The following is an 11,971-nucleotide window of genomic DNA, read 5'->3' on the forward strand; positions in this document are numbered from 1 at the left end:
AATACACGATATTTATGTAATTTGGTTCCTTTTTTTTATCCCATTGCTCCTCCCGATTTACATCTCCCACTCCTCTAAGACCTGCTCCCATTACTCCTGTTTATCTCTTGCCTTATCTGGCCTTGTCTGTGACAAAATGCTTATTTCTGGCCTCACAAGGCCATTTGACCACATCCTGCTGTGGCCCATTGTTAGGTATTATCTACTCCCTCCATCTGTGCTTTCCCCAACCATACTGATCCTTATGACCTTCTAATTGGGGTTTGTTCCTGTGTTTCTGTAAAAGTGGGAAACAGATGCTTTTATAACTACTGCTTGTGCAAGCATATCAGGCTTAACCTACATCCTCACAGCACCTTATCTATTTGTCTGTAACATCTACCATTGTTTTGCAGTCACGTTTCATTCTTGCATACAATTTTAGCTAATACAAAAACAATTATGTATTTCCTCCACATAGTTTGCATTCTTGTTGACTCAGCTCTTAGTTGAAACAATTACACACTTACGTGAGTTCATTTACCTTGCATAAGTAATTATAATTGCAGAAGTAACACTACTTTCCCTATATCCCACAGTCTTATTTCCTAATTGGTTATTCTTTCAGTTATGAAATATCTCATTAAATAGCTACCGGTTTTAAAACTTAGCTTTTTGCATTCCACAGTATCCATTCTAACATCCTTGTGATTGATTGCCTTCACAAATTTGAGACATTTGTTTCAGAGTCCTGTTTCTTGTCCTCCGAATTCCACACTCCGTTATCATTTTATGATCGCTCTTGCCTCAAAGATTCTTTGCTGTGAGATATTTAATTCTTTTGCAGCACATTACCAGACCTAATGTAGCGAGGCTTCTGGTAGGTTCCAGAGCAGACTGTTTCAAATACAATGTCCCAATTCATCATCCAATGTACTTTTTGGATTCATCCAATCTATATAAAGGTGAAAATCTCTCACAATTATTGCAAAACCTTTCTTAGAAACCTACACTACATTTGGATACATACCTTATCCTACAATGTCATTAGTGTTAGGTAGCTTATAAACTGCTTTTTACCTTCTTTCTTTTCGTATTTCTATTTCCACCCAGACTGAATCAACACTTTGATCTTCCAGACCAAGATCTCTCAACTGTCCCCCTTCTCATCCTCGTCCCCCTCCCTCGAACAGAACTGTCTTGTCCCTTTGCTTTCTTGCTATTTTCAATGAGTTGATGGCCCTTTTTTAAAAAAAAAATGAGGGAGAGAGGAATTCTCTCCGAATGCAAGGAAGTTCATCCACTCGTGTTGCCTGTCACCATTTTGAAGTTGATAGCAGCTGACCCCATTGTGACGAATTTTAATCTCATAGAAACCAACAAAATAGGAACAGGAATAGGCCATTTAACCCTTCAAACGTGCTCCTCCAATCAATATGATCATAGCTGATCATCCAACTCAGTTCCTGCTTTCACCTCCTACCCTTTGATCTCTTTAGCCCTAAGAATTATATCTAACTCCTTCTTGATAACTGTTGCAAAGTTGGATAGAGTCATTATAGATTGGGAGACAAAAAGTAAGAATTCGGTGTTTGTAAAATGGGAAAAGTGCTGCATGGTCCCTTTTAAAAGATAGTCCTTTTTTTAATGCTTACCATTTAAAATGAAAGCACAGAGAGAGCCCAAACTGAAACATTTTGTATCTAAAGGCCATAGACTTAGCAGGCCAAGTAGCAGTTTTTACCAAGACAATGGGCTTTTGAATTTAGCCAATCAATTTGAACCAGGAAATTGGATACCAAAAACCTGTTAAATTTAAATCTGATGGTTTTGATAACATTAGAAGTGATCCTAGTGTAAAATATATTAGTATGTCATCAAGGGTATAGAGGAGGGGGCTGTTGGATAAGAACCCCAGATCAAGCTGCTGTCCGTCAGGCGCTCTCGCTGTGTGCGTGTGTGAGAGAATTGCTGTCTCTCGCAGGCTCATCTGTGTATTAGAGAAAGCACCATCTAAATAACCATGGTACCAATGACAGAGAGGGCATTCCTGATGGAAGAATCGACTCTAGGGTACAGAATGTTCTGGAAAACACGTAACCTGGCTGTAATTTTGAGAGACTAAATTCTACTTTTGTTATATGAATGAGACTCCTATTTATTGGAATAGGATACCATTAGAATCATCTTCTGTTCGGGAATAGGTTGTGGTTAGAAGGGTTTTTTTGGGGATTGTTGATAGTTTAGTCAATTTGTTCACTGTTAGAGTTAGATAAATAAATTGTTACTTGTTGATTTTAAAGTGAGTATGAATGATTTATTTTATTTAACAACTAGAAGTTGCTGAAAAGCAGGTTACATAATTTTTCTCTTTTTTTTTTTTACAGATTACAGGGCAAGGCATTCTTCCTTGTGTGTTTCAGTTTTAGTTCTCGGGATTGGGGGGGATGTCAACATCTGCTTTGTAACAATAATAGTCAATATTTTGGCGTCAACCGCTTTCTATGGCAGAGAATTCCAGAGAATCTGGTTGTTGCCAAAATGTTAAATGTTTACTAACATGGTGAAGTCATGATTTGGAGATGTGATGTGTTACGATTGAGCCCTCCACTATCACCTGATGAAGGAGAAAGCTAGTGTGCTTCCAATTAAACCTGTTGGACTATAACCTGGTATTGTGATTTTTAACTTTATGGTGAAGTCAGGCTTTCAAGTCAGTCTTCTGGAATTTGGAATTCTGCCAGGTTATATTGCAGGTTTAAACCTGTTGGACTATAACCTGGTATTGTGTGATTTTTAACTTTATGGTGAAGTCAGGCTTTCAAGTCAGTCTTCTGGAATTTGGAATTCTGCCAGGTTATATTGCAGGTTCCTTGTCATTTTGCTTTTGTCATGAAACAGCCTGAGACCTTTTTCTTTTCACAGATCATCTCTTAATCTTTTCTTGTTTCAGAGAAACCTCTGCTCAAAGCTATGAAGAAATTTAAGAAAGTGCTACTGGCTGTTCCTATTTTTGTAGTTCTCTGCCTTTATTTTTTCCACCACTTCTGCTCTTTGCTGACCTGCTATTCCAAGGAAGAAACCTCCTTGGAATTTGATCACTCAGCGCTCATGAAAGCTCCTGGGATTATGTTTGTGGAGACCACTGACCGTGTGGAGCCCTCGCCACTTGCTGTTTGCTCAGTGGAGTCAGCCAGTCGGAGAAACCCTGACAAACATGTTTATTACTTCCTGAAAGGATTCAGTGGAAACATGTCACACTACCCACGCTCACAGTATGAAGCTATTCGAGTGCTCTCTTTATTGAGAAATGTCACTGTTTTCCCTCTGAGGCTGAGAGCACTATTTCGTGAGACCCCGCTGAACTCCTGGTATGAGCAGGTAAGGAGAGTCAAGCAGATTAAGCTATTAGTCGGTGCCCTAGTTTCCTCAATAATACTCTTGACCCTGAATTAGCAAATGTGAGTACAAGTCCCCACTTAAAAATTCAATCGCAGGACAAGGGCGTCGCTGGCTAGGCCAGCATTTATTGTCCATCCTTAATGGCCCACATTGCTGTGGTGCAGGAGTCACATGTAGAATGTGAAATAAAGGACATTGGTAAACCAGACCAGGCTTTTCCTGACAATTGGCAATGGTTTCGTCATTATTAAACTTTCCATTCCAGATTTTTATTGAATGCAAATTTGACCATGTGTTGTGGTGGGATTTGAATCCAGGTCCCTGGAACATTACCTGCATTTCTGTGTCAATGGACCATTAATAATGCCACTGGGGCCCATCACCTCTCTAATTTCAGAGACTTGAGTGTATAATCTGCGCTGACACTCCAATGCAGTACTGAGGGTTTGCTGCAGTGTTGACAGTGCAGTTCTTTAGTTGGTCTGTTTAAACCAAAGTCTTGTCCGTCTCTTCGGTGGGTGGGAAAGATACTATATTTTAAGAAGGATAATGAAGAAGGTGTTTGGTACGCTTGTCTTTATTGGTTGGTGCACTGAACATAAGAGTTGGGAGGTCATGTTGCAGCTGTACAGGATATTGGTAAGGAATACTGTGTTCAATTCTGGTCTCCCTGCTATCGGAAAGATGTTAAATTTGAAAGATTTCAGAAAAGAATGTTGCGGGGATTGGAAGGTTTGATCTATAGTGAGAAGCTGAATAAACTGGAACTATTTTCCCTGGAGCTTCACAGGCTGAGGGGTGACCTTTTATACAGGATTATAAAATCAAGAGGGGCACGGATAGTGTGAATAGTCCAGGTCTTTTTTTTTCCCAGGGTAGGGACATTGGGTTTAAGATGAGAGGGGAAACTATTTTAAAAAGGACTTGAGGGAACTTTTTCCCACAGAGGATAGTGTGTTATGAAGTGAACTGCCAGAGGAAGTGGTGGAGACTGGAACAATGATCACATTTAAGAGATTTGGATGGTTATATGAATATGAAGGGCTTAGAGGGATATGGGCCAATGCTGGTAAATGGGGCTAGATTAATTTAGGATATGTGGTCGGCATGGACTGTTTCTGTGTTGTACCTCTGTGACTCTTAGAGCTTATTCCATGTGTGTTGGTCTGACACAAAAATAGATATTGATCCAGGCATTGGGTAGAGCCCTTTTCCTTGTTTGTAAGCCTGGTTTATGTGTTACAATCCTTCAGTCACTGAGGGTGGGAGAACCCATGGCTATCCTTATGGTTTGTCCTATCTGAAGTAACTATAGACCATGGTGTGTTACAGGTGCTTGGAATTACTGGTGGAAGCGAAGATCAATGAAGTGGTTTGTCCTATGAAGAGTGCAGTAAGACCACCTGTAATAGATGCTTCCTTTCCCTTACCTGACACGTAAAGGAAGATTCTAGTAAATTGTTTGGGGGGGGGTCACATTGCTCAGCACCATTGGTTTAGAGCACATCCTGCACAGGACCGGCCTACTGCACCTGCACTGGGGTGGCACGGTAGCTCAGTGGTTAGCACTGCTGCCCCACAGCACCAGGGACCCAGGTTCGATTCCAGCCTTGGGCAACTGCATGGTGTTTGCAAATTCTGCTCGTGTCTGCGTGGGTTTCCTCCCACAATCCAAAGATGTGCAGGTCAGGTGAATTGGCCATGTTAAATTGCCCATAGTGTTAGGTGCATTTGTCAGGGGTAAATATAGGTTAGGGGAATGGATCTGGGTGGGTTACTCTTCGGAGGGTCTTGTTGAGCCGAAGGGCCTGTTTCCACGCTGCAGGGAATTTAATCTCTCTCAAGTCCTCTTCGTGCTATTGGTCCACATCAACTTTCCTCCTGATTATTTTTCCCTCTGGACAGCACTCCACATGCTACAGGACCCTTGAAATGACTGCATGACCACAACTTAGAGGGCACCAGTTGTCCAGATGAGAGAGTGAAGCTGATGACGTGCCTTTCCAAGATTGTAGCGCTGACAAAGTAGGCAGTATTCAGGCTCCTTGGCCCATCCGCTCCAGGCGACAAGCTACTTCCCTTTATCGTTACCCTTTTTTTCATCGTTCATTTTCTTTATCATCTTCCTGTTGGGAGCAATAGAGAAGGGGACATCATGGAGGAGGGTGGTTGGAGTGGGGCATTGGCAAGGTGGCGGCCTGGTCTGGTAGTGGAGCCAGAGGCTCCTGGTTGCAAGAGGCCCAGAGCAGAGTGTCCTGGTTATTTGTGAGGCTGTGGCAGCAGCTCCTAGTTGTGATAAACCCAGAGCTCCTGATTGTGGGGTCAGTATGGGACCCAGCATCATGACTCTTCAGTGAAGTGGGTCCAGCAGCAAAGCAATGGTGCTGAAAGAATGGTAGGGGCGATGGAGGTGTCATTGGTCAGCCAGCTCAGAACTCATGGTGGAATGAAGTGGTGCTCTTTCAGCAGTATTTTCTAATTCTTAAACTATACAAAATGGCGCTGGATTGTGGAGGCAGTTGAAGCTTTTCACTGTATTTTACTGTATTGCTCATCGCAGAGAACAACTGACAATTAATCATCATTTATTCATTACAGTCAAATTTGCCACAAGCTGTGATCATTTGACCTTCTGTTGTGGCTGTGTGTTTCAATCCACAGGGAAGCAGGCCCCGACTGCACATGGTGCATTGCAGACAATGGAAACATTGAAATAAACACTTTTGCAAAATACTCCTGTTGGTTATTGCCTATTATGCATCAAGTGTACTAGCCAGGCTGATCTCCCCACATACAGCCTCAACACATTGATTCCCTAGGCTCGATTCAATGTGTGCATTGAAGCTGTAATCCCATTTCCGGTTGGAAAGGGGAAGAATTCCCTAACATAGTCTTTTGATCCAATTTCCAACGGCCTGCTGAAAAGGACATTGTGAGTAGTCAGTTGGTTATTGCTAACTGCAGTGCGAGGTGTGTCGAACTGTTTCTGATTTGTTTTGTGATCAGGGGCAGCATTGCAATGTTGTGTGATTTTCTACCCCCCCCCCCCCAACCTTGTTCATTCTGTCTCCAGTCCTGAGCTGATGGGTTAGGGACATAATGGCAGATGATGTATACTGGGAGCCATGGTTCTGTACACTGGAGACTCAGTGTCTGATATTTTCGCAGGACAAAAGCAGAAATTGAATTGGACAACTCCCTGGGTCACTAAGGTGCCCTTCAGGACCACACTGCTAACCTCCCTCTATATGAGGTAGAGGAACCAAGGTGTCAGCTCCCAGCTCAGCTGGTCAGATGCCAATCAGAAGGGAATTTCCTGGAAAGGAAGTAAGGGTGACACCACTCCCCGTTGTCCCATGAAATGCATGCAACCAGCTAGACAATGTCACAGCCAACAGAACTGAAAGAAAAACCGCTTTTCCAGGTAGGGATCTGACTCGATTCTTTTAAACTACAAGTTTATTCAATGCCATTCCCATGCACGAGGGGACAGGAAGAGCACATAGTGAAATATACAGTAAAGCTCTTTCTACTCTTAAAAGAGGAAGTCAAAAATAATAATGAGAAGAGGCCCCCACTGGGGTACTGTATCATTAGAAAACACGAATTTCCAGTTGAATGGAACTGGAAGCTGGGTGTTAATTTTGAGCTGTATGTATCGCTGGGGAGGCCAGCATTTAGTGTCCATCCCTAATTGCCCTTGAAGGTGCTGAATTGCTACACTGAACTGCTGCATTCAACACCAGTATTACTTTTACAATTACTGCCTGAGATGGAGGCAGTCTGTAAATTCCTGACGTTTGTTAATGATATGTGACAACATAGGATTTAAAAAGAAAACCAGACATGGTCTGCAAAATGGTATAGTTTCTATAAGGTGATAAAGTCTGGCTACGCAAGTGGGCAAGCAGATGACAGATGGAGTTTTACTTTTGTTGATTTTGGTGTCATAGAGTCATAGAGATGTACAGCATGGAAAAGACCCTTCGGTCCAACCCGTCCATGCTGACCAGATATCCCAACCCAATCTAGTCCCACCTGGCCCATATCCCTCCAAACCCTTCCTGTTCAGTGTCTTTCAATGTAAAAAGAATTCAAAGAGAAAAGTAGTTGCATGATGACTAAGTTTGGGAACTAAATATTCCAGGGAATGATGTCGTCTTTTTTTAAAGTTATGATAGGGTATATGAGGTGGGTCGGCTGCAGGAGGACAGTTGGCAGAGGAGACTTGACCTGATATATCACACAATAAGCAGGAGGTAGAGTCAGTCATGGGCAATAAGAAACACCGAGACAGAAGATAGTAATTAGGGTAGTTCATAGGCCTCTATAATTGAGTCTATTTGGTTTCAACCCTTCTTAGATGACCAGGTTTGGATTAAAGAGTCTATCTTTTTTTATTTGATTTGATTTATTATTGTCACATGGACTGAGGTACAGTGAAACGTTTTGTTTTGCGTACAGTACAGACAGATCATGCTATACAAAGTGTATTCGGCTAATAAGAACAGAGCAAGGAATAGAGTGTTACTGTCGCAGAGAAGGTGTACAAAGATCGAGATTGACATTTTAATTTTAAAACTTGAGGGGTCTATTCAAAAGTCTAATAACGGGGAAGAAGCTGTTCTTGAATCTGTTGGTACTTATATTTTTAAGCTTTTGTATCATTTGCCTGACAGAAGTTGAAGAGATTGACTGACTGGGGTGGGAGGGGTCTTTTGATGATGTTGGCTGCCTTTCCAAGGCAGTGGGACATAGATGGAGACAATGGATGGAAGGTTGCTGGCCTGATGGACTGGGTTGTATTCATTATTCTCTGCAGCTTCTTGTGGTGCTGAACAGAGCAGTTGCCATACCAAGCTGTGATGCATCCAGGTAGAATGCTTTCTATGGTGCCCCGACTGGTAAGAGTCTTTATGGACATGTAGAGGCATTGTTATTGCTTTCCGGACCATCAAATCAATGTGTGTGCATTAAGTCAGATTGTTGGTGATCCTAGGAACTTGACACACTCGACCATCTCCACTTCAGCACCCTTGATGGTAGAGGGCGTGCCCATCTTGCTTCGTGATGTCAATGACCAGCTCTTTAATTTTGCTGATGTTGAGAGAGAGATTTGTTATCTTTACACCACACCACCAAGCACTCTAACTCTTGCCAGTATTCTGTCTGGTCCTTGTTTAAGATCTGGCCTACAGTGATGGTGTTGTCAGTGTACCTATTGATGCAGTTAGAATGACATTTGGCCACAGAGTTGTGAGTATACAGGGAGTATAGTAAGAGGCTGAGTACACCTCCTTGGGGGGGGCACCATGTTGAGGATAGTCATGGAAGAGGTTCTGTTGTCTGACCTCACTGGTTATGGTCTGCGGGTCAGTAAGTTGAGCCATTTCAGCCAGAGTGCTCAGGTTACAACTCCGATTCACTACCAGCACACAATTTCCTTGCCCTTGGTTGAATCGATTCAGTCAATAAGATGTTCCATTTTTTAAAATGGCATGTTGGCTGCCTTTTGCTTGCCTGTTATGCGAGCTGCCTTCATGCTGGACTGGTTGTCAGTTCCCGTGGTGTTTTCCTTTTTGATTTACTGATCATTCAAAATGCTTGCCCCACGAAGGATTGAATGTGGTGAGGCGGAGTGTTCAATAACAGTTTTGTGCTCCCTCACCCTGTTTCTCACGTTTGGAAGTTCACGTGTGTAGATCTTGTTGCTTTGTCACTAGGACTGTCCCCCCCCGCCCCCCGCCAACCACTGTCACCAAAATAAAATCTCCTGGTATCTAGGAATGGGCTTTAGTAAAAGCAATGCAGCAAGCTAGTGTACTGAACATCTCTCTCCCTCAGTCAAGACGAAAAAGGCATCAGTTTGAAAACTGAATAAGGCTGTTGTTTATTTCAAAAACTCATTATTAATTCAACATGATTGTTGGTTTCATAATTCAAACCATTGCACCTGCCTTTCCAAACAACTATTGGGTTAGATGTCAGGATCATATTCAAAGAGAGTCACAGCATGGGCCCTTCAGTCCAACCAGTCCATGCTGACCATAATCCCAAATTAAACCAGTCTCACCTGCTTGCGCTTGGCCCTTATCCCTCCAAACATGTCTTATCATGTATTTATCCAAATGTCATCCACTACTTCCTCTGGAAATTCATTATGCACACTAACCACTTTTTTTTAGAAAAGTTGCCCCCCCATGTTAATCCCAAATTAAACCAGTCCCACCTGCTTGTGCTTGGCCTTTATCCCTCCAAACATGTCTTACTCATGTATTTATCCAAATGTCATCCACTACTTCCTCTGGAAATTCATTATGCACACTAACCACTTTTTTTTAGAAAAGTTGCCCCCCCATGTCTTTTTAAAATATTTATCCTCTCCTCTTGAAATCCCCCACCTTTTTGGGAAGCAGCACCTTATCTATACCTCTTATGATTTTATAAACCTCTATAAGGTCACCTCTTAACCTCCTATGGTACAGAGGAAAAAAAAAAGTTTCAGCCTCTCCTTTATACCTCAAGCCCTCCATTCCCAGGATTCCTGATGAAGTGCTTATGCATGAAACGTCAACTCTCCTGCTCCTCAGATGCTGCCTGACCAGCTGTCCTTTTCCAGCACCACACTCTTCGACTCTGATCTCCAGCATCTGCTGTCCTCCAGTCCCAGCAACACCCTGGTAAATCTTTTCTGATCCCTGTCCAGCTTAATATCCTTCCAATAACAGGGTAAACAGAACAGGATGAAATTCTGCTCCGTAGTAACAGGGCAAATTACTCTTTTTGCTGATTCCTTAGCTGTTGAGACTTTGTCCTGTTACATTCTCTCCCCTCTGTGATGGATGGATTCCTGTTACTAAACAACACATTGGAGGGCTCCTTGGAAAAGCCAGCAGCTTTAGGAAAAGGGTCAGGAAAGGAAAGAATACTGGAAAAGAACAGATTGGGATTGATGTGGTAATGTCCAGTGACATAGTTTGAGTTCAACAGGTGCAGAACCACGAAAAAAGCATTTACTGAGAAACTAATCTTTACCATTCTTTGTATATTTCAGGTAAATCCGTTTTGGGAGAAGTATTGGATACATGTGCTCGCTGATGCCTGTCGTCTAGCTCTGCTGTGGAAATATGGGGGCGTCTATCTGGACACTGATATCATCTCATTAAAGCCCTTAGAATTGCAAAACTTTCTCTGTGCTGAAGGATATCAGACGGCTAACAATGCAGCACTGGGATTTGAGAAGAACCATGAATTTATCTGGGAATGTATGCAAGATTACGTCAGGAACTATGAGGGACGTACTTGGGGTTACCAGGGGCCGGCGCTGATGAGCAGAGTCTTGAAGCGTTGGTGCCAGTCTGACGATCTAGGCCAGTTTTTCAATCTACAATGCAAAGGTGTTTCCTATCTTTCACCCAACTATTTCTACCCCATCTCCTACACACATTGGGAAAGTTACTTCCAACGCTGGAAGAAGTCCAGTATTGAGACATTTTTCTCTGAGACGATAGGGGCGCATATCTGGAATTTTAAAAATGTCGGGCAACAAAAGCAAGTTATCACTGGTAGTGGAACGCTAATAGAGTACTTCTTCTCTCAGCATTGCCCTGTGACTTACAAATTGCTAATAAAACGAGTCAGTTGAAATCTGGCAGTTTTAGGAATTTAGCTTTTGGCTGACAATGAAAATACCCCTCCCTCTTCTCACCCCCCTCCCCAATGCCCTAACTATCATAGGCACTCCCCATTGGCATGTGCTCCTTGTTCCTACCCACATCTCTTTCTGACTTTAAGCCCCTAGCCTCTGTCTAAATTTGTCAGGTAATCTGTGGGAAGCCAAACGAATGGCTTGCCAAGACCATGGCATGGGTTGGGCCGGATATTTCATCAGCTGAAAGCAGAAGGAAAGTGTTTCCAACATCTGCCTGTAGGCCCTTTCAAAATGGCGGCAGCTACATTGCTGATATGGGTGGGAACATGATTTGCCCTCTTGGAAGCCTCTGGTGTCTAATGAGCACCAGGCCAGATCAGTGAACTTTGATCTTGCTGAGCATTACCACAATGGCCTTATATTGTCAAGCCTCATTTAAGCATGCACTTTATTAATAAAAGTGGATTGACAAACTCAGTATCAGTGTATTGCAGCAGAGGCTGCACTGAGCTGATTGATTCAATTTCATGTATTACTGATTCTTCAATGTCTAGGTTTGGCTAACAGTCTGTATGTAACAGTGTTACTATTCTCCCCTCCACAGAATACATAAGCTTCAGTAAAGTTCCACACGCTGTGGTGACCAGTGATTTATTCTTGTGTAGCCAGGCAGTTCAGCTGTGGAAGGCCTCATCTTGACTCTGGTACTACTATTGACACACACTTATTTCCCAGATGGTGTGTTGGTGATTATGAAGTATAAGTGCATACTAGTTGCTGATTAGATTCCATGCCCCCGACCATCCTTTGCTTCAGTAACCTGAAAGCAGTTGCAATCTCCTTTCTACTTGAATATAGGCCCTCCCTGTGACCATAGAACATAGTGTTGCAAAAAAAACCTCTTAAGCTTTTGACATGTGAAAATTTAACATTGTTAAA

General features: G+C 42.6%; 1 protein-coding gene across 1 annotated transcript; it reads left to right on the forward strand.

Annotated features, from left to right (window-relative positions):
- The first annotated feature begins 2,877 nt into the window (after positions 1-2,877).
- LOC122548246 (alpha-1,4-N-acetylglucosaminyltransferase-like) lies at positions 2,878-11,662 on the forward strand. The gene is made up of 2 exons (XM_043686778.1): positions 2,878-3,360; positions 10,436-11,662. The coding sequence occupies exons 1-2, from the start codon at positions 2,953-2,955 to the stop codon at positions 11,024-11,026; spliced, it is 999 nt and encodes a 332-aa protein (XP_043542713.1). The 5' UTR covers positions 2,878-2,952; the 3' UTR covers positions 11,027-11,662.
- The last annotated feature ends 309 nt before the right edge of the window (positions 11,663-11,971 follow it).

The sequence above is a fragment of the Chiloscyllium plagiosum genome, unplaced genomic scaffold, assembly GCF_004010195.1.
Source record: "Chiloscyllium plagiosum isolate BGI_BamShark_2017 unplaced genomic scaffold, ASM401019v2 scaf_9149, whole genome shotgun sequence".
Classification (NCBI taxonomy): Eukaryota; Metazoa; Chordata; class Chondrichthyes; order Orectolobiformes; family Hemiscylliidae; genus Chiloscyllium; species Chiloscyllium plagiosum.

Bases quoted from the DNA above. Each gene is read 5' to 3' on its own strand.
- LOC122548246 (XM_043686778.1), top strand. From the start codon at position 2,953: ATGAAGAAATTTAAGAAAGTGCTACTGGCTGTTCCTATTTTTGTAGTT. The intron at 3,361-10,435 runs GTAAGGAGAGTC...TGTATATTTCAG, and splicing joins TGAACTCCTGGTATGAGCAG to GTAAATCCGTTTTGGGAGAA.